This window comes from Gossypium arboreum, chromosome 12, assembly GCF_025698485.1.
Source record: "Gossypium arboreum isolate Shixiya-1 chromosome 12, ASM2569848v2, whole genome shotgun sequence".
Lineage (NCBI taxonomy): Eukaryota > Viridiplantae > Streptophyta > Magnoliopsida > Malvales > Malvaceae > Gossypium > Gossypium arboreum.
Genome location: NC_069081.1, coordinates 109,100,094 through 109,122,031, shown reverse-complemented (window position 1 = coordinate 109,122,031; position 21,938 = coordinate 109,100,094). Strand labels below are relative to the sequence as shown.

The 21,938-nt window shown below is 34.7% G+C and overlaps 2 protein-coding genes across 4 annotated transcripts; one reads left to right on the top strand and one right to left on the bottom strand.

Annotated features, from left to right (window-relative positions):
- Positions 1-1,451: 1,451 nt before the first annotated feature.
- LOC108479835 (diacylglycerol kinase 1) lies at positions 1,452-7,765 on the top strand. Of its 3 annotated transcripts, XM_053023499.1 has the most exons (9): positions 1,452-1,776; positions 2,149-2,199; positions 2,322-3,764; positions 4,584-4,950; positions 5,340-5,416; positions 5,910-6,029; positions 6,466-6,630; positions 6,966-7,103; positions 7,388-7,765. In XM_053023499.1, the coding sequence occupies exons 3-9, from the start codon at positions 2,595-2,597 to the stop codon at positions 7,535-7,537; spliced, it is 2,187 nt and encodes a 728-aa protein (XP_052879459.1). In that variant the 5' UTR covers positions 1,452-1,776; positions 2,149-2,199; positions 2,322-2,594; the 3' UTR covers positions 7,538-7,765. The 3 variants fall into 3 exon arrangements, with proteins under 3 accessions (XP_052879459.1, XP_017638140.1, XP_052879460.1); XM_017782651.2 differs by lacking the exon at positions 2,149-2,199; XM_053023500.1 differs by lacking the exons at positions 1,452-1,776; positions 2,149-2,199 and adding an exon at positions 1,829-1,932.
- Positions 7,766-14,484: 6,719 nt separating this feature from the next.
- LOC108479491 (pre-mRNA-splicing factor ATP-dependent RNA helicase DEAH1) lies at positions 14,485-20,900 on the bottom strand. The gene is made up of 10 exons (XM_017782131.2): positions 20,635-20,900; positions 20,170-20,473; positions 19,936-20,066; positions 17,392-19,845; positions 17,230-17,292; positions 16,824-16,947; positions 16,633-16,733; positions 15,777-15,839; positions 15,603-15,675; positions 14,485-14,878 (listed from the first exon to the last, which is right to left on the bottom strand). Exons 2-10 carry the CDS (start codon positions 20,291-20,293, stop codon positions 14,808-14,810), a joined length of 3,204 nt encoding a protein of 1,067 aa, XP_017637620.1. The 5' UTR covers positions 20,294-20,473; positions 20,635-20,900; the 3' UTR covers positions 14,485-14,807.
- Between the last annotated feature and the right edge of the window lie 1,038 nt (positions 20,901-21,938).

The window sequence follows — 21,938 nt, the reverse complement described above, 5'->3', positions numbered from 1 at the left end:
TAATCAATTAGGTACCAATTTTGGGCGTTACGAGGGTGCTAACCCTTCTTCATACGTAACCGACTCCCGAATCCTTTTTCTCGAATTTCATAGACCCAAAATTATTGTTTTAATAAATCAAAATGTTTTATTAAAATGATCAATCTCAGGGTGATCCGATCACCACTCGAAAAAAGATCAGTGGCGACTCCATTTTTGTTTTTAAGTCAACTTCCGTTTTCAAATTAAAAATAGTTTCGACAAATATTATATAAATTTTAAAAAATTTATATAAATTTTATATTTTATAATATATTTTAAGATATTTTAGTCCTTGTAATATTGTCAAGTCTACGTAGAGAAAGCAACGAGGCGAAGTAGGGCAGTTTTTTGCCCGTCCCAACCTTGCCTAATATTTCTCTAACATAATTCTACATCCACTCAATTCCGAAATTAAATATTAAATTACCTGTTCGGAACCCAACTTGAAAACTCAAAATTATACTTAATATGTCATTATTTTACTTTTTAATATTTATATTAAAATAAAATAATATTTCTTTTATTTTCTTAATAATACTATTAATTGTTTTCTAGGTATAATTATGCTAGAGTAAATATTAACATAAATTTTATGATCATATGTTTTAACTAATTTTTAAATGAGTATATTTTAAACTAATATTATACATAAAAAGGTATTTTAATAATTAACCTAGAGCGAGAGGAGGCATATTAGTTTTTCTAAATTTGATCCGGCCGGATTAATAAAAGGATTAGGTCGATCATAATTTATCTTAAAACTCAATTTTAAAAAATTTTTAATCCAATCGAATAGGGTCAAGTTAAAACCTATCACATTTCACTCTAAAGGGTTAAGCAATAAAAGTTGAAAAATCGAAATCGATTCAAATCAAGATGTTTGAACGGTTTATGAAATGTAAATTTAATTTCTGTAGTTATCTGAAATTGAATCAATTCTATTTTATTTAATATATAATTAATTTTAATTTTTATTATATAAAATAAATATTTATTTAAAATTCTTGAAAAATATCATTTTTCAAAATAATTATCAAAATATTTTTAAAAATTTATAAAATAATATTCAAAAATAATAAAATAAATCTCATTTTGTTAAAAATGTCTAAAAATTTTAAAAATAAAAATTCAGAAATGAAATCGAATTAAACCAAATTATAATCATCCGTTCAAAATATTAAAAAAAAAATTAAACCGAACTGATATATAAGTCTGTATGTGTCCTATATTACCCCTACCTACATGTGTCCTTGTTTGTGTGACTCACACGTGTCTCCACCTGAATTACTACCTGTCCACAGAATATCATGCCACCAACGACCCCTGAACATACCAACATGGGACCCAATATTTGTACCACCCGCACTCCTTTTATGCCACGTGGCATGTTACCAAAATTCAAAATCTGTACACTCTGCACACGCCGAGCGCACCCTTTCTTCGCTTCATAAATCTTTTTAGTTATTTCTATTTTCATTATTTAAAACAAAAATGGTACTAAACAATGTGAAACTTAATTTCGTCCAAAAAAAAACCTGTGAAACTTAATTTGATTTATAATTTGATTTACTTTTATTTTGCTTTTGTCTAATGTCGAATATTTTCAAAACTTGAAATTTGGGTTTATTTATTTATATTTTTTGCTTTTCGAATCTCGAATTTCCCACTGTTTCTCTCTCTTTCTATATGTGAAATCCTTTGCCTTGCGTTTTCTGTCTGTGATTTCATCGATCCTCTCTTTCATTGGCCGCTTCTGTAAGTCTCTATTTCCCTTTCCTATTTTATTCCTGAATGTTTTTCGTTACTTACTCTTTTCTGTCAGATTGGTTTGGTTATTTATATTCTGATTCGCTGTTTGGTTGCTGAGAAAAAAAGGACAAAATTTTCAAGCTTACTTCACTTCGAACGAAGGTTGCTTTATTTTTTTTGCAAAAATTAATTATATTTTGTTTCTTTTCTCGGTAGCTCGAACAGTAAATCAATATGATTTTTTTTTAAAACTTTCTCCTTTCTCTTTATAGCTCTGGTATTTATTGTCAAATTTAAGTTGAAATTTTCCTTAAGATTTTTGTATTATAAGTCGCCCTTTTATGCATTTATATTTTTTTTTTCATTTTTTAACCACAGCTGCAGTTTGTATTACTTTTTTTTCCTCAATGGCTAAGCATTCTTCTTATAGTTAAGTCAATATAATCGATTTTATTGCTCCGGTATTTATTGTCGAATTTAAGTTTTGATTTCCGTTCTGATTTCATGTATTATAAGTCACTTCATTTATGAATTTTATTTTATTTTGTCAGGGCTTTCTGATCAAGGCAGTGCAATTTTGATATTGCTTGTTTTTCTCAGTGGCTAGGCATCTTCTCAGAGTTAGAAAAAGGGGCTTTTAGGATTGCTGTCAGACAAGAAGTGAACCTAATGAGATGGTATAAGTAGTACGAGTGTGGACTGTTATAGACATGGGTAGCAACTAGCAAGCCTTTGTGATAAGGAGCTATTTGAGTTGGCATATACTCATTAGGTGGAGGGTGCTTGTTAGTGACTATAGAATGCTGGTATATAAGTTTTGAAGAATGGATGAAGAACGCATGTTGCATCCCAGTTGGACCGACAAGAGTCCGACTGAAATGCAAGTTGCTTCACATTTCTTCATTCTCTCTTGTGTCATCGCTGGCCTGGTTGGTATTTTGACTATAGTTTACACAGCTTTCCAGTGGAGAAGAAACATTAACTTAAGTTGGATGAAAGCTGTAGCTAGGTCAAAGAAAAACCCGAAGGCCAAACATAAGAGTCCTGCAGCTCCTCATACTTGGGAGCTGGAATCCGTATCCCGTGGAAAGAAAGTAAATTGCTGTGCTTGCTTGAAGCCAATGTCACCTTCCCAAACCCTAGGGCCTACGGTAGCTTCAGATAGTTTCATTCACCGCTGTAGCATATGTGGGGCAGTGGCTCATTTGAGCTGCTCTTCGCGTGCACAGAAGGATTGTAAGTGTGTATCCATGATTGGGTTTGAGCATGTGATGCATCAGTGGGCAGTTCGTTGGACAGAGCTTACTGATCAACCTGATGAAGCTTCCTTTTGTAGCTATTGTGAAGAGCCATGTAGCGGGTCTTTCCTTGGTGGATCTCCTATATGGTGTTGCTTATGGTGCCAACGACTCCTACATGTGGACTGTCACAGTAGCATGTCTAATGAAACTGGTAATATTTGTGATTTAGGACCATTCAGAAGGTTGATTCTCTCACCTCTTTATGTTAAGAAGTTGAGCCCCAATTCGGGATTTCTGAGCTCAATCACACATGGTGCAAATGAGTTAGCTTCTTCAGTGCGGGAAACCATTAGGAGTCAGGGCAAGAAGCACAAGCATAATAATAAAACCTCAGCTGATACAGGTAGTAATGGTAGCATCTCTGACATGTCAACAGAGAGTACTGCTGAGACCCCACAAAATGTAAATGGTTCTTATGCAAAAGAAGGGAACTGCAATGGTAGTATGAACGTAGGAACCCCATGCCAAGATGGTAGTATTAATAAGAAAATAGAGTCAAATCCAAGTATCAAAAGAAGTGGATCAATTAATCAGAAGGATGAGTCTCAAGCTTTAAGGATGAAGCAAAGATATGAGCTGACTGACTTACCACCAGATGCGAGACCATTACTGGTTTTCATCAATAAGAAGAGTGGTGCCCGGCGTGGAGATTCCCTCAGGCAGCGCTTGAACCTTCTTTTGAATCCTGTTCAGGTTTGATTGATTATCTTACTTTTTTTCTTTACTTATTATTATGTGTGTGTGTATGTGTTCATTGGTGGTGGTTGAAGGGGGGTAGTTGTGTAGGAGGAACTACGGACTAGAATAAATATAAACTCCCACTTCTCTGATGAGATTATTTACTTGCTTTTGGAGAAGTAAATTAGCTCCCTGACAGATGATGAGTGATGCTAGCTAAACTTGATAACATTTAGCATCTGATTTCATATTAATGACAATAGTTAAATTTTATAACCATCCTTCTGATTTTGGCTTTTTGCCTATTAAAAATGACTGGTAGACTCACTTGCAGTTGAAGAGTAACCAACACAGCCTCTCAAGGTAGTCAGAGTTTTCTGAACTCTCGGCTTGCCATATCATGCCAGAGTTACTGTTCACTGCATCAGATATCAGCTAGTTGGACAGGAATGGCTTTCTTCAAAAAAACTAAAGAAAAGTGAGATAGAAAAAACTGTAATTGCACAGACTACCACTTGGCCTGGAATGACTGCTCTCAAATTCTTGGAAGATGATGCACAATGCAATTACTTTTTGGTTTTTCTTAATAAATTGATAACCATATATTTATAACGTAATCACTGACATCACCACTTGGATTGGCATTTTTTTTTTTTTTTATGTTCTAGCTGATCTGATTCTATGTTTGGTTCTTGACTTCCATGGTTGTCAATATGTTCTTTATGTTTTCCAGTTTGATGTTTGTTTGCATATTCTCTTTAAAATTGGTCATTGCTATTTGTTGGTTTTAAATTTCATGTTTTTGAGTGTTTTTCCCGTTGTAATTCACCGCAGGTTATTGAATTGAGTTCAACACAGGGACCAGAGATGGGTCTTTTTTTATTCAGAAAGGTGCCTCATTTCAGAATACTCGTATGTGGAGGAGATGGTACTGTTGGTTGGGTTCTTAATGCAATAGACAAGCAAAATTTTGTTTCACCGCCTCCAGTTGCTATTCTCCCTGCTGGAACTGGAAATGATCTGGCCAGGGTTCTGTCATGGGGAGGTGGTTTGGGCTCAGTGGAGAGACAAGGGGGCCTTTGCACAGTCTTGCAGCACATAGAGCATGCTGCAGTAACAATTCTTGACCGCTGGAAGGTAGCTGTTTTGAACCAACAGGGGAAGCAACTTCAATCTCCAAAATTTATGAACAATTATCTAGGTATGCAGACTGGTTCTTTTAAGTCTTCTAGAATCTGGTTAAGTTGAGTTTCTAGATTGTCTAGTTGAAGTTTGACCCAACAGAGAGGGAGAAGAAAAGCAAGGTTAAGAGAGAGGTATTTCTATCGTAGCTGGTTTTTTTGGTTTGCTTGGATTTGTACTTAGCTGCATGTTGACTTTATATTTGCAAATATCGACCAATGATATTTTGTAAATATTTGTCCACAATCCCCTGAAATAGCAAAAATCAATCTATCAGTCACTTGGTATTTTAGCTGGCTGACTGGTAGATGTCATCTTGGTTAGGCAAGTGTATTGGTATTTCCGGTGTCTTCCCTGTTCACTTATTATAACTTGGTAGTTTTCTCATGCTTTATGATTTTCTCACAGGAATTGGTTGTGATGCGAAGGTTGCTTTGGACATTCACAACTTGCGAGAGGAGAATCCTGAGAAGTTTTATAATCAGGTGGTTATCATCTTCTTGGAACGCGCTTTGTGAAGTACTATGCAAAATAAATATGATGATTGATGGAATAACTATTTGGTTGGTTCAACTGAAAATGATTTTTTATTTTGGCCTACTTGATTATGATGGTTTTGAACTTTCTGGTGGTTTCCCTTTTCATATTTATAGATAAATGATTTTAGAAACATAAATATATTAATACAATCATGTCAGCTGGAAACTTATACAAGTACCTCAGCATACATTTTCTGTATATTAACAGGTGAAACATAGTCTTTTTTGTATTTTTATGCAGATTTCCATCTCATTACAATTTATCAATTTAACTTAAGCGTAAACAAGAAAATTGTTAATGTTATCATTGGAGGATATCTACATGTATCGGATGCATTTTGGTCTATGTTTTTTTTGTGATAACTTATGCATGCCTAATAAATTTGTCTTATTGGTTATACAATTCCATATTGATGAAGTTACCTCAACGTATGTGCAGTTTATGAATAAAGTGCTTTATGCAAGAGAGGGTGCAAAGAGTATAATGGATAGAACGTTTGCAGACTTTCCTTGGCAAGTTAGAGTTGAAGTGGATGGTGTTGAGATAGAGGTCCCTGAGGTATTGATGCTAGCTTTTATGTAGTTACATTTGTGAAAATCTGGACACTATGTGATGATTGTCCAGAAGAGTTTTTTCTTTCTTAACTTCTCTATTTTTACACACACATATGTTTGTATATGTTTAAAAAACAGTTAAAGGATCAGATCAAATACGCAACTGTTGCTTCTAACTGAAAACTTCTTTAAAAGCTGTTTTGGGTTTTTTTATCTGACTCTCTTGGTTTTATCAACCATTGTCTCTCAAATTTGTGTCTCATTTTTTGGAAATGATTTTTGCAACATGTTCCTTCTGCTGTCCCTTTTTCCCATCATAAAATTCTTTTCCTTTTTTTTGTTAAATTGTTTATGCATTGATGCGAAATCGTTATAATGGTGCAAATAACTATTGATTACGCTTACTGTAAATGTCATGATGCTATTCAAAATCTATACAGGATGCAGAAGGGGTACTTGTTGCAAACATTGGAAGCTACATGGGAGGTGTAGACCTTTGGCAAAACGAGGATGATACATATGAGAATTTTGATCCTCAGTCTATGCATGATAAAATACTAGAGGTTGTAAGCATATCTGGAACTTGGCACCTTGGAACACTGCAGGTAATCTAGGCCCCTTGTGGAAAGCTGCTGATAAAACAAGTGTTAAATTCTATCGTGCATTTACCATTAGGCATATAAAACAAGTTTTATGTAAGTTGATGTAATGTCTAGAAGAACTTGGTTTTCACATTACATGTCACCAGTGTAGAGTGTAGACTGCAAGGTGCAGACACAAGATGGAAAAGCTCAGCCATTGACCCATTGTCCTTAATGCTGGACAGTAAAGCATTGAAATTTCTTCAATCCAACTTTTTTTTGTTTAGTTCTGGAAATTTTCCACAAAGGTTTTCTGTGGAATTTGCCTCTGAACTGCTGCTGGTTTGTTGCTATTTCAGGTGGGGCTTTCTCGTGCCCGAAGACTTGCACAAGGACAGTCGATTAAAATACAGCTCTTTGCTGCATTGCCTGTTCAAATTGATGGAGAACCTTGGTCTCAGCAGCCATGTACATTGGCCATATCACATCACAGCCAGGTTTTTTTCCCTCTCTAGCATTTTCTCTATCTTATATTGTTATTCCATTTTTGTATCGCTTGAATCCTTGTAGAATGGGGAGCAATTGGTACATCTGAAATATTATAAAAGAATCAATCCATGAGTATTTCCTTTCAACAAATTGACCCGAGTTAGCATTTTCTGATGATTTTTTTCCTTACCCAATGATTTTGTGTGTCTACCTTAGACATTCTTCAAATAACCGTATATGATGTCATTTGTTTTTGTTTTGTTTTATTGTTACAACTATATGACCTGGGCAGGCCTTCATGTTGAGGAGGACAGCCGAGGAACGTCTAGGGCATGCAGCTGCCATAATAACCAATGTGCTTGAGAGTGCTGAAACAAACCATGTAATTAACACGTCACAGAAGCGAGCTCTTCTTCAAGAAATGGCATTAAGGCTGACATAGAAAGTTTTTATCTCGGTACTAAATGGTCAGCAATCTAGTTCTTGTTGCACGGGCTTTTCTTAAAGATGCTCTTGTTTTATATCTTCTCTGTTTCCTCACTTTATCCAATGTATACATCATGGTATATGCCAAAAGCTTCTTGTTGAAGCACGTTTGTGTATGGATCTTATTAAACCTGAATACGGAAAGGAGCCCCTCAAATTTAAAGAAGGGTATAGTTTTGGAAAATCAATATTCAAAATATATTGATTGATTAAGATGATAGTTACTAAGTTCATGTTCTGAATTTTTTTCTTAAACCTTTGCAGTATGGTTTATGTTCTGTAATTGTTTGACCATTTTAGATTTTGGGAAAGAACATATTCAGGTATGTATTGTTTTCCTAGAATAGTGAGTTCATTTTTTCACGTTTCCTTAATGCAATTGGAAGATATTGATTCATTGTCTTCAAAAAGATTTTAGATTAGGAGGAAAATGGATCTGCAAGATATGAGTTTATAGGAGCTAGTAGATGTTAGGATTTAAACCTGAGATCTACTGAATGCCAGGGTAGTTAAAGAACCAATTAAAGCTAAAGCTAAATGACTCGGTACGGGATTTAACTGCAGTTTATCATACATGAAAGTTTTCAAGAGAGTTTTTAATAAAACTATTCTATATTATTAACTGAAGAATTAAACTTAAATAGAGAAAATAGTTCTAATCTTAATGGGGAAAATAGTTCCTTATTCTAATAAACTACTAAAATATAAAAGAAAATAGTTCTCTTATTCTAATAAACTACTAAAAGATAAAATAAAAAAATTTCTAGAATATGAATAAAACTTATCTACCTAAATAAGATTTATCTACCTAAATAAATTTAAAATATATATACATATATCAACACCCTCTCTCAAGTTGTGCATATATATCAATCATGCCCACCTTGCTTACAAGAAAATCAAAGTTTGTCTTAGAAAGTCCTTTGGTGAGTATGTCAGCAATTTGTTGTTTTGAAGGAACAAACGGCATGCATACTTGGCCTTCTTCAATCTTCTCCTTGATAAAGTGTCTATCAATCTCAACATGTTTAGTTCTGTCATGTTGGACTGAGTTGTGAGCAATACTAATGGTAGCTTTGTTATCACAGTACAACTTCATTGGTGAAGTTATTGGTTTCCTCAGCTCTTCCATAATTCTTTTTAACCGCATCATTTCAAAAATTCCTTGAGCCATTGATCTAAACTCAGCCTCTGCACTACTTCTTGCTACAACACTTTGTTTTTTGCTTTACCAAGTCACAAGGTTTTCCCAAACAAATGTATAGTATCCTAATGTAGATCTTCTATCTGTTATTGAGCCTGCCTAATCTGTATCTGTATAAGCTTCAATTCCTCTTTGTTCGGATTTCTTGAAGAATAAGCCCTTTCCCGGTGAACTCTTCAAGTATCTTAAAATTCGAAACACTACTTCTTCATGTTCCTCCATTGGGGAGTGCATAAATTGACTCACTAAGCTCACTGCAAAAGCTATGTCTGGCCTTGTATGTGATAAGTAAATTAACTTACCAACTAATCTTTGGTACTGCCCTTTATCAACTAATCGACCTTTATTTCCGAATTTTACATTTGGATCAATTGGTGTGTCAGCTGGGCGGCAACCACTCATCCCAGCCTCTTTTAAAAGATCAATCACATATTTTTTCTGAAAGACCACAAGACCCTTCTTTGATCGAGCAACTTTCATTCCAAGAAAGTATCTCAAAGGACCCAAGTCTTTAATTTCAAACTCCAATGCTCCTTGAGACGCCTTATTTCATCCACATCATCTCCTGTAAGAATGATATCATCGACATAAATTATAATAACTGCTATTCTACCTTTTTGTGAATGTCGATAGAACATTGTGTGATCAGCTTGCCCTTGTGAGTAATCTTATTTTTTAACAACTTGAGTGAATCGTTCAAACCAAGCTCGAGGAGACTGCTTCAGACCATACAAAGATTTCTTGAGTTTACATACTCGAGTTCCAAATTTTTCTTCAAAACCTGGAGGAGGATCCATGTAAACTTCTTCAAGTTTTCCATTTAGGAAAGCATTCTTCACATCTAACTGCTGTAAAGACCAATCAAGATTAACAGCAATTGATAAAAGAACTTTAACGAAATTTAATTTGGCCACTGGAGCAAACGTTTCAAGATAATCTGTCCCGTATGTTTGAGTGTACCCTTTAGCCACCAATCGGGCTTTGTATCTATCTAAAGATCCATCTGGTTTGAATTTGGTTGTGAACACCCATTTACAGCCCACTGTTTTTTTCCCTACAGGTAATTTCATTGTTTCCCATGTACCTATTTTTTCAAGAGCGCGCATCTCCTCTAAAATAGCCTTCTTCCACTCAGGAACCTGTAAAGCATCTATCACATTTTTGGGTATTTGTACAGTATCGAGACACGAAATAAAGGTTGAGAATGTCGAAGACAAGGCTTTATAGGATACAAAGTTAGACTTGTGATATTTGACAATATTTCTAACACCTTTTCTTTTGGTTGGCAATTGGAATATCTAAATCAGAAAATTCATTGATTGGATTATGAGTTTTACCTGGACTTTTGACAGGATCTTGCGGGTCGGATTCTTGGTGATGAATCTGGTGGATTTCACTTTCTTGATTTCGATTTCTTCTTGAGTAAACAATTAACTCATTTGTTTGTTTTTTATTCTCATGATTAGACTCAACACCTTCATTCTCCTTTTCATTAACATTAACATCATTAATTTCTGTGTTAATTATAAATTCACCTTCTCCATTATTAGAATCCCTATGTTGTATATTCCTAATCTTTTCTTTATCAATTATAGAATTTTTCTTAGTATAATTCCCTCCCTGAAGATTAGAATCAAAATAAGATTGTGTTTCAACAAATGTGACATCCATGGTAACAATAATCTTCCTATCAATTGGATCATAACATTTGTAACCCTTTTTATTAGAAGCATAACTAACAAAGACACATTTTTTTTGCTCTAGGATCTAGTTTACCCTGGTTGTGAAGATGAACAAAAACACTACACCTAAAAACTCGGACGGATAAATCTGTAATCAATTTAGAGTTAGGAAAATTATCTTTAAAGAGACGAAAAAGAGTTTTATAGTTTAGAGTTTTACTGGGCATTCTATTAATAAGATATGTAGCTGTTAACAAGGCTTCGCCCCAAAGATAACGTGGTACCTGACTAGTGAACATCAAGGCTCTAGTTACTTCCAAAATATGTCAATTTTTTCTTTCTGCAATCCCATTTTGTTGTGGTGTATTTGTACAAGAATTTTGGTGGACTATTCTATGTTTGGTTAAGAAAACACCTAATTGGTCGCTAAAAAATTCCCCACCATTGGCAGTCCGAAATACTTCTATTTTCACATCAAATTGTGTTTTCACCATAGCATAAAAGGACTGAAACACATTTTTAACTTTAGACTTATCTTTTAATAAAAACACCCAACAAAGTGAGTATGATCATCAATAAAAGTGACAAACTAACGTTTTCCTGAAAAGGTTGAGACTCTTGAAGGTCCCCAAACATCACTATGAATTAACAAAAAAGGTTTGGAGGCTTTATATCTTTGAGGTGGAAAGAATGACCAATGATGTTTAGCTAATTCACAAAATTCACAATGTTATGAAGAAGGACTTTTATTTTTAAATAGATTAGGTAACAAATATCTTAAATAGTAAAAATTAGGATGTCCAGGCCTGTAATGCCAAATTATAACCTTATCAGAAACAGAATTTAAACATAAAGTAGTTGTTGGTTGACTTAGATGATCATCTTCAAGAAAGTAAATTCCACCAAATTTTTTAGCATTCCAATCATCCTCCCCGAAACCATGTCCTAAAACTTACACATAAAGGAGTCAAATATAACATGACAATTTGAGGACTGGGATAATTTACTGACCGATATGAGATTACAAGCTAGATTTGGCACATGTAAAACATCATGTAAAACCAAGGAAGATGAAATTTTAACAGTGCCTTTCCCGGCTATTGCCGAGAAGGACCCATCTGCTACTTTGATCTTTTTGTTTCCTGCGCAAGGTGTGTAATTTGAAAAAAGAAAATGACTACTAGTCATGTGATCTCTAGCTCCAGAATCAACGATCCATGTGTTTGTTTTACAAGGCTTGACATCGAAAAAAGAAAAATCAAGACTGATTGGGCAAAAGAGGAAGAAGGATTACTGGATGAGTTAGGAATTGAAGAATTCATCCGAAATTGCGGTGATTGAAAAAACTTGTGTAGATACTCTAATTGTTACTTAGTGTATGGAGACCCTTCCAGAGAATTTTGGCCCTTATAATTTTCATTAGTTGTTTGAAAAGCTCTGCTATCCCCTGATTGTGAACCACGACCATTGCCACTCTTTTTTCTTCCATTTATCGGTTTTCCATGGAGCTTTCAACACGTTTCTCGAGTGCGCAAATATTTTTTGCAGTGATTGCACCAAGGTTTTTTCTTATCTCTAGTGAAGGCTATTTTAACCATGATGTTACTAGAGATTTTAACCTAGCTCCAATACCATGAAAATTTTCAAGAGAGCTTCTAATAAAACTGTTCTATATTATTTACTGAAGAATTGAACTTAAATAGAGGAAAGAGTCTTAATCCTAATTGGGAAAATAGTTCCCTTATTCTAATAAACTACTAAAATATAAAAGAAAATAGTTTCCTTATTCTAATAAACTACTAAAAGATAAAATAAAAAAATTCCTAGAGTATGAATAAAACTTATCTACCGAAATAAGATTTATCTACCTAAATAAATTTAAAATATATATACATATTTCAACAATACATATTTCAACTATCTACTGGTTGCACAAGATGAATGCATCTTTTTAGTATGAAAGAGATCCTAGTCTGTCTAAGATAGGAGATCAGAGAATAGATTATAGATATCGGGATTCAAATCCGAGATCTGCTGCCCTATTCATGATATGAGATTGTCCTATTTTAAGATGGGAGAATAGATGGAAATCTTGGGCTTTACAGTAAGAGATTTAATTGCAGTCGATCACACATCTTTCAACTATATTGTTTGCACAATATGAGTTATATGCATACACACACTCACAAAAGTGATCATAGTCTAAGATAAGAGATTACAGATACAGGGATTCAAACTCGAGATCTGCTGAATGTCATCATGTAAAACATGAATCAACTGAGTTAAAACACCGGATTTCACTATAAGATATTTAACTGCAGTACTTGATTATGCACCTCTCAACTATTTGCTCTGCATATTATTACTCCTAAGCAACCTTTGCTTGACCTTGTTCCAAAGTTTGGCAGCAAATCCTCGGGTAACTTCCTTTGTTCTCCTGTTTCTTGCATTTATATTAATGGTTGCGCATGTTAAGTGTGAACATAAAACTTTCCTCGAATTTTCTCTGTTTACACATTGAGAATAGAAGGGCGATTTTAGGTAGCACAAGTAAGCCGGTGACGAGCCACTTGGTTGTCGCATTGCCTTGTTCAGCTGGTATGTCACAGCTCGGAGTTCATATGAGTCGTACAGGGAGCTGCCATTGTTCCGAGGGCTTAGCCTTGTGGCAGGGTTCAGAGTTCGGAGGTGGCTGTAAGTGGGAGATGTGAATGGTAGCGGCGTCTCATTTGGGATTTTGCCAGATGGAGGAGGCCGGATGCTGTCCTTGGATGTTCCTCCCATTAGGAAGTGAATGTGTCTGAAATAGCCTTCCCTGGTGGGTTTCGGGTTTTGAATGCGTTGAAATCACCTTGCAAACAAAGCAAGTTGAGTGTCATGATGAACAAGAAGTTTTGCTTTGTTTTCTACGTTTTAGCATGTTCTGCCATGGATTTTGGACTGTCATAACAATGGTTCTAGATATAGAAAAATAATATACACGGGATATTTATATATATTTATATCTGTACATAAAATATGAAAACCTGCCGTAGATCCATGCAAAAGTAAAGGGGGAGAAATTAAGGACATTGGGGGATGATCCAAAGATATTATTGGATTTTTGTTGTTTGTCCTTATGGGATGTGCGAAATGTTTGGTATCTTTTGAACTTTGATACAGGTTTACAATTTGCTGAAAATTGCGAACAATTAAATAGTCATACAATGTCAGAATAAGATATAAATATTATATTATATCTTATATACATATTCCGTTCAAGTCTAAGACCAACACTTTTGATATATGCGTTTAAATGTTTTATTCCTGGCACGGTGATAAAATTTGACTTTTAATGTTCACTGTTTTTATCAATATAATAATTTCTTTCTAGTTAAATTTATTTTTCAACTTTTTTACAAGAATTAATGTTTACAGTATTTATTAAAATAATTTTTTAAATAAATTAGTCTTTCAGTTTTTCTACAAGAGTTAATTGTTTTAAAGAAAATACTGGATACATTAAATCTTTAAATATGATAACTCACATTGCAATTAATATAATATTTTTATTTTTTATGAATTGTTATAATATTTTTAAATTTTTATTATTTTTGAATTTTTGTTAAAGTTACTTATACCATAAATAATGTGATGTCAGTATTTTTATTTAAATATACAAAACCAAATTCGCAGAAAATGTATACATGGACATTATGCCAGTCAAATCTAAACTTCAAACATAAAAATACAAAAGCAGATTTCAAGGCCGTGACTCGATCCAACCTGACCAGCCATGAAACTAATTGTGATTCAATCCCATTGCCAATTAGTTCATGCTCTTTTAACTACTTTAATGCTGACTTTAAGGCATTTTCTCAGATCAAAACATTGGCCGCAATCAATATAATGACCAACGAATCGGCTTTCATTTCCATCAACAAATAATTAAAAGAAAAAACCTTTCCTAATTTAGAAAGCAAGTTTCCTCAGCTTTTTCTTCTTCACCCGAGAAGCACGGAAAGAAATAACAAACACTTTCACGTGAATGAAGGAAATTCTTTAAAATAATAAGAAATTGTAATTTCTACAACAAACTAGTAAACAGACAACAAATTTTGATGAAAATAGATTATTTTGATCTACATCAGATTAATCAGTTTTTAACCAGGACAAGCCTAATAATGATGCAACACGATATCAATTATGCTACACCAGAATTATATGCCAAGTGCTTTACACTTACAGTGGTCAGATTAATACCTACAAAATTGTATTTACAATGGTTGCTGAAGCACTTGTGTCCCAAAACAAGCCACTTTCCAATGTTTTTTTTCTATGCCAAATGCAATCACGACAGTCTAAACCTTACCAGAAACCGGTGGTTGCTCTGCCGCTCGCCCCTGTCCCTTCGGCATTTTCTTTGATCCAGCTGCATATAAAATAATGCTTCAGCTATTCATGCATTTCAAAAACTAAATATGGAAACTTTAGGTTGCTACGAATCAAGCAGTCAGTATATAGATGGTTATCATGTAACAGTCTATCCTCCATATCCAGTGAAGAATTTCCCACTCTTGTCATTTTTTAACTTGATATGTGAATGCAGAGTAAATATATCAGCATTTATGGTACGACTGTAGCAATCAATCCTATCTCCAAATATTATTCAAGGAGCAAAATATATTACTAGAAAACAAACAGATGGTTCTTGACATAAAGATGAAACCGGGGTGCCGATATGGAATGCAAAAAAACAAATTGGGCGACTATATTACTTATATGTTGTTACTTTTTATTTCATGCAAGTTATTTAATTATATATAGCTTTTAATCAATTGTAAGAATTCCCCAGTATACTATGGTTGAGTAATGCAATCAACCTTAGGTGTCATATGTGTGAAATCAAGGAGTCCAGTTATCACTAGATTTAATTACCATGAAATTTACGTACACTAAGAGATTAATCATAGTCTAATTATGATCATTTAGAGGCCTCAATAACATTATCCATGACAAAAGAAACATCAGAAGGCACTTGAGTGCATGAAATGATATAACCATGTGTACGCTTGGAAGAGCCAAGGAGAGGGGGCAGTGCAGGAAAATTGGAGGATGTAGGGTTGAAGATTTGGAGAGAGAATGAGAGAGCATACCATCTTCGACGTCCTTCATCTGGTAGTAATGTGGGGCTATTTCCACCAACCATTCCGGTTTCAGCTCAGTTACCTGCAATTGAACACCCACGGTATTGGCATTAGTCATGAACGCATACCAAGCAACAACTAGACACTAGTTATTTTATACTCCAAGGGGAAAAGAATACTTACTTGTCTCATGTATTCTTTGGTGGTAAGAACCAATTCATGGTATACCACCCATCTTGGGAGCGCCTGAGGACAGCAAAAAAAAAAAATTGTAAATGGTCGGGAACATCAGAATACTTGATTTTATATTGGAGGCAACACCAAACTTGATCCCCCCACATACCCCACAGGGAATGAATGGAAAGAAACAAAACAGCAGAAAACATGCAAACGTTTAAAAACAAACTTGCACGCATGTTTGTTAACAGATTTAACATCCAGGACAGGCTTGGCTTATGCGATTGCACACTTGTCAACTGCATGCAAATGAAACAAAGAAACGTATGGTAGAAGAGACAAACCCGCTTCAGTGACTAAATTTATCTTTTCTTCAGATAAGAGTGATAGACTGGATGATAAACCTAAAGAAGTTTTCCACCCACATTGCAGTAACCTAACTTGTATATTGGAAAGATAAAGAATTCTTTAAGGCTCTGTTTAGTTGACACTTTTGCTATTTGGCTTCGGAGTTTTATTCAGTTTCTATCTTGTGCTTTTTTTGCTTTCCTAAAACCAAAAACCAAATTGCAAACACTTCACCAAATTGAGCCTAATATAACACTTTTGTTTATTTTGCTTGCTTTGTCACTTTAAAACTTCAAGCAATAACATGTCGTCCTAACATCAGCCCTACCTGGTAAATAAAATGAACCCTAGAACCATTCACAGCAATATTCAATCAACTCTAGACAACAGAGTAAGGAGGCGATTCTTGTAAATCACAAAAGCATTTGTAGAAGCAATTACGTCAATCATGCAGTTCATTTGGCAAATAATCCCTTTAAATTTAATTACAAAAATAAATAATTGGAAACCTTACCTGTGCCAACCCTGAGCTTGGATGTATATAAACAGTCTGTGGATGCTTAACAGTACGGTAAGAACCATTTTTCTGTAACCTTGCCGAATGAGGGAAAAATCCTGAAAAAATATTTTGAAGTTTACAGTCAACAGCTGGAGCACTTCCAGCTCAAAGAAGCTGCTAGCAATAATAAATGCTTGGGAACTTACCAGATGTAATGGCCTTCTTTATAGCCTCTAAATCATTAGGACAGGATGTTAGTTCAATTTCAACTCTCTCCAGAAGACCCTCTAATTGATCTCTAATGTCTCTCGCACGCTTCATGCTCCTGACCTATAAAAGTTGAAATCACAAATAACAGAAGCAACATAAATAATAAGTTATCAACAAATAGGAAACAAATGAACACTAGGAAAGACAGGAAAAATCATATTCATTCATCATGAAGCAAACAGATACATTAATAAATTCGGAGGTTCATTTCAAAATCAGTACATAAAAGAACTCTTGCAAGTTTTTTTTTTTTTAACAAAAAGGTTAAACACTTTTCAATCAAGAGAACAAGCACTTAAAATGATCCATACAACAAGAAGATCAAGGTAATAAGAACTATACCTGAATATAATTTTCGTAACACCACTGTGTTGAGAAATTTGTTTCCCTCCAGGAATTGTAAACCTAGAAAATAAGTTAACATATCGAATCATTAAAATGCAAAAGCTGGAACATAAAGGGCGGCAATCCTTAAAAACAATATTTATTCTTCAAAAAACTAACCTTCATTAAAGCGATATGATCACCAACATTGCCAGTATGAAAATTCATCCTTGCATTATCAGCATGAACTTGTTTGTCCTTTGGACGGTAAAAGATTGAATTCCCCACTGAAAGCATAGCAGCAATAGAAATAACCTCATCTGAACACTTGTACTTGTCGGAAGCAACTATCATTTTGGATAGCATTGGATCAAGAGGGAACTCCGCCATTCGTCTACCAACTTTAGTCAACTCTCCAAGTTTATTTAATGCGCTCAATGCAAACAAAAGTTCCAAAGCTTTCAGTAGAGCCTCAGCTGGCGGTGGATCCATAAAATCAAAATTTAGCAAATCATGAATTCCAAGACTCTTCAAAGAAAGAACAACACTGGCAAGGTTGGTTCGTTGTATCTCAGGAGGAGTATTGTCATCCAATTCAGTATAATAATTGTAGGCAGTGTACAACCGAAAACACTTTCCCGGACCCGTTCGCCCAGATCGACCAGCGCGTTGATTAGCTGAAGCTTTAGATATAGGAGTTACCAGCAAAGACTCCATCCCAGTCCTCGGATTATAAGATTTCATCTTGCAGAAACCTGGATCAATTACATACTTAATACCATCAATTGTTAATGATGTTTCTGCAATATTTGTTGCCAGGACTACCTTCCGTGCACCAATAGGAGTAGGTTCAAATATTTTGGCTTGAAGCTCAGTTGGAAGGTTGGCATATATTGGGCAGATAATAAGTTCCGCAATTTTTGTCCCAAAGCCTCTTACCCTATGCTTCAAAATTTCTTCTGCTGTCTCAATTTCTTCTTGACCAGTGAGAAAAACCAAAATATCTCCAGGTGACTGTGTCACATGAATTTGAAGTACGGTAACAATTGCAGCATCCAGGTAATCAGCTTCTGGTGCTTTTGTGTAGTGTATCTCAACAGGATAACGTCTACCAGGAATTTTGAAAATTGGAGCAGAATCAAAAAAATCACTGAACTTCTCCGCATCAAGTGTTGCACTTGAAATAAGTAATTTGATATCTTTTCTAAATCGTGCTATATCCTTCACCAATCCAAAAAGAATATCAGTTGATACAGTTCTTTCATGAGCCTCATCCACCATTATCACACTGTAGCTTGCAAGATCAGGTTCACCAAGCAACTCCCGCAACAGCATACCATCTGTCATATATTTTAATACAGTCTTTTCTGAAGTGCAGTCTTCAAAACGAATAGAATAACCAACCTCATGGCCAAGTTTGACACCCATTTCTTGAGAAACTCGAGCAGCAACACTCATAGCAGCAACTCGTCGAGGCTGTGTACAACCAACCTTCCCACTTTTGGTATAACCAGCTTCATGAAGATATTGTGGTATCTGTGTGGTCTTTCCTGAACCAGTTTCTCCTACAATAACAAGAACCTGATATTCTTCAACAGCTTTAAGTAGATCATCTCGATATGGATAAATTGGCAAAGTTTTCCGGTCCTCCTGTAGTTTCTCCAGTTCAGATTTTGCCTTGGTTGTTTCAGGTGAGTCAGTTGACATCTCATTATCAAACTTGTCACCATCCATAACTGATGCCTTAATAAACTCAATCTGATCCTCAAACACAAACTGATAATCATCAGTAGTTTGCTTTTTATTTTTTGACCCAAATTTCAATGTGGCCTTGCCAATTTGATGGTCTTCCCAGGCCTCTTGTTCTGCAAATGGATTCATTTTATCCCCAGCAGTAGGGTCTCTATAACGCTGAAGAGCCACCGAAAATCTCTTCTCCTGGTCAACAATCCCTTCTTGATCATAAGCTTCTGGCATTTTATACTCACCAATATCATCATCCTCTTCCGTCCGCTTCTTCACAAGCTCATATATTTCTTTCTTATACTGTAACTCACGATATTCTGCTTCAGTAAGCTTTACACCATCAAAAAGGTATTGCTCGTCTTCTATATCGTCCCTAAGCTCCTCAAGCTTTTTTTGCTCCCTCTTTTTCAAATACTCTTGTCTTGAAACTTTCCTTAAACTATTGATGTCATCTTGCTCCAAAGCTTTAGATCTTCGTATAGCCTCCTCTTCCTCCTTTCGTGAAAGCTTTGGCTCCATTAACTTCCTAGTTGCTGCAGCATCACGTTCCCTTATATGTCTCTCCAAATCCTCCCTCTCTCTTTGGTCACGCAATCTTTCCTCCTCTGACTCTGAACCATCATCCTCAGCTTGTCTTTTAACTCTTTTCTTTTCATCCACATGTATGACCTCCTCGTCATCTTCATCTTGTTCACTTTCATTCTTCTTTCTGAATCTTTTCTTATGTTTATCACCTTTTCTGGTCTCGGAAGCAGGCTCATTGGAAGACAGGCGATGAAGACTGGTATTGGTACCGGCTTCTTCTTCTTCGTCATCAGCATCTAAAAGTGCATAGGTCTTTTGCTTCCTAGCGAAAACAGCAGCTTCCCTTTCTTGTTTCTGATAAAACTACAGCAGACCAGGGGAAAATAAATTACAAGAAAAATTATAACTGCAGAAAAATTAAAAACAAAAAACTCTGCTAACATATTAACTCACATTTTCACGGGAGGCTTTGTGAGGAACTTTACCAAAGATTTCTTCGGCAAATAATTGAACTTCATTAGACGATGGCAAGCCATATTCTTCAAGCTTGCCAAGTACATCAGCAGGTGATGCTGCTTGCTTAGCTGCAACAACATGAACAAATTATTAAAATTAGCATATTAGAGTATTTGTGATCAATTATAAATGCCCAAATATACATATATAGAGAAGACGAAATTGGCATACCTAGCCCAATGGTATATTCAACAAGTGTAGGCTGGGAAAATCCCAGCAATGATATCAACCTATCAGAGACCCAAGTCTTCAAAGGGTTACCTCCCCCTCCTCCGAAATTTGAATTGCCTGACATGAACGTTGGTGATCTAGCTTGCAAAATCACGCGGCTACTTGAGATTGTAACTTAGGGTTCCAAATAGTGGTGTTGCGGCTGCTATCTCTAAAGACCTCAAATGCGGTTTGAACAAATTTCAAACCAATAGCAGCGGCTCGCGGCCGCAAATAGTCGTGTGACGGAAAATAGCGGCAATACCTTATAAAAAGAATTCGATGAGACGGAGTCACAAGCAGTAGAATCAAAAACAGAAAATCAAATATATCAGAGCGATGCAAGGGCGGAGAACAGGTAGCTCAAAATCTCATTATTCAAGTAGAAATCAATCTTCATTTTAAGTTTAGGGTTTCAACAATTACCTGATTTAATTTACGTTGGCAAGAGAGGGCTTAGGTCAGAGACGGGCGGAAGAGACAGACGTACATATTTAAAGGATATATATTTGAGACCCAGAAAAGGAAATCCGAGGCTTGCTTGTTTGGCGGCAGGGATGTATAATTTTATTTGGATTATTTTTTAATGGAACATATAATTTAAGGAACATATAATTTAGGGAAAATAATAATAAAATTGGTCGTAGATAAGAAAGGTTAAGTTCTACTAAAACAGCAAATGTATTAGTCTCAGTATTAAGCACCAATAGATCATTTTAACATATTAGTGGAAAGAAAAAAAAGTGAATTATAGCTAATTCGGAAAATTACACATTCTTTGAGTAAAACAAAAGATGAGAAATAAATAATTTGAAGAAAAAGAAAAAATTTTAAGGTGATTGAAGTTAAATTTATATAATTTAGACATAACAATTATTTAATTAATTTATAATTTTATATTTTTATTATATTTTAATATATGAATTAATAATAAACTAATTTTAATTGTACAATTTAATCCTTTTATTTATATCTAACTACTTTTTTTTTTGGTGAATAAAAAAGCTAATTGTTTACATCCACCACACTTGAAAAAAAACCTTTTAGACTGATCTAAATCTAAAATATTCCTCATCCTAAGGGAGGGAGTATCAAAAAATTGTAAATCAAAACTAGAAGGCAATGCCTCTTTTGCCAAACAATCCGCAACTTCGTTTTGTTCTCTGGGAGTATAGTGCAAAATCCACGAATCCTCCTGGGATAGTAGATTGTGAATTCGCCTGATTAGAGCAGAATTCGAAGTGATAACATTACTTTCTTGAATAGCTCGAATGACGTCTAGGTTGTCCGAGTATATCTAACTACTTTAAAACATGTTTATTGAATAATTTTTTTTGTCAAACACAGCATAAAAGTAATTGAGAATGAAACTTATCAAGAGAAATAAATTGCAAGATTGGCCATGTTTAGCTATTTATAAGTACTTCTAAATCCTACTTGAATATTAAACCTCCTAAAATTTAGTCAATTATATTAACATAATTTTCTTTAGACTTATTCAAAATTTTATTAATTTAAAATATCAAAAATTTTGAAATAAATAATCAAAAATATAAGACTTAATAAATACATTGAACCTTAAAATTATCCTCAAGTATGATTTAAAAGTTGAGCAGAGTCTAAAACTAATAATTCTCATAATAAACAAGTTCAAAAATTTTTACTTACACAATATTCACTAAAACGTTCATATTTTAAGTTTTTAAAGTTGAACGGGGTAATTCAAAGAG

What these genes read in the sequence shown, in the direction of transcription:
- LOC108479835 (XM_017782651.2), top strand. Translation starts at nt 2,595, where the DNA reads ATGGATGAAGAACGCATGTTGCATCCCAGTTGGACCGACAAGAGTCCG. An exon ending in TTCTTTTGAATCCTGTTCAG is followed by an intron (nt 3,765 to 4,583) that starts GTTTGATTGATT and finishes AATTCACCGCAG; the next exon opens with GTTATTGAATTGAGTTCAAC. An exon ending in GGCACCTTGGAACACTGCAG is followed by an intron (nt 6,631 to 6,965) that starts GTAATCTAGGCC and finishes TTGCTATTTCAG; the next exon opens with GTGGGGCTTTCTCGTGCCCG.
- LOC108479491 (XM_017782131.2), bottom strand. Translation starts at nt 20,293, where the DNA reads ATGTCAGGCAATTCAAATTTCGGAGGAGGGGGAGGTAACCCTTTGAAG. An exon ending in TGAATATACCATTGGGCTAG is followed by an intron (nt 20,067 to 20,169) that starts GTATGCCAATTT and finishes ATGTTGTTGCAG; the next exon opens with CTAAGCAAGCAGCATCACCT. An exon ending in ATCATATCGCTTTAATGAAG is followed by an intron (nt 17,293 to 17,391) that starts GTTAGTTTTTTG and finishes CTTATTTTCTAG; the next exon opens with GTTTACAATTCCTGGAGGGA.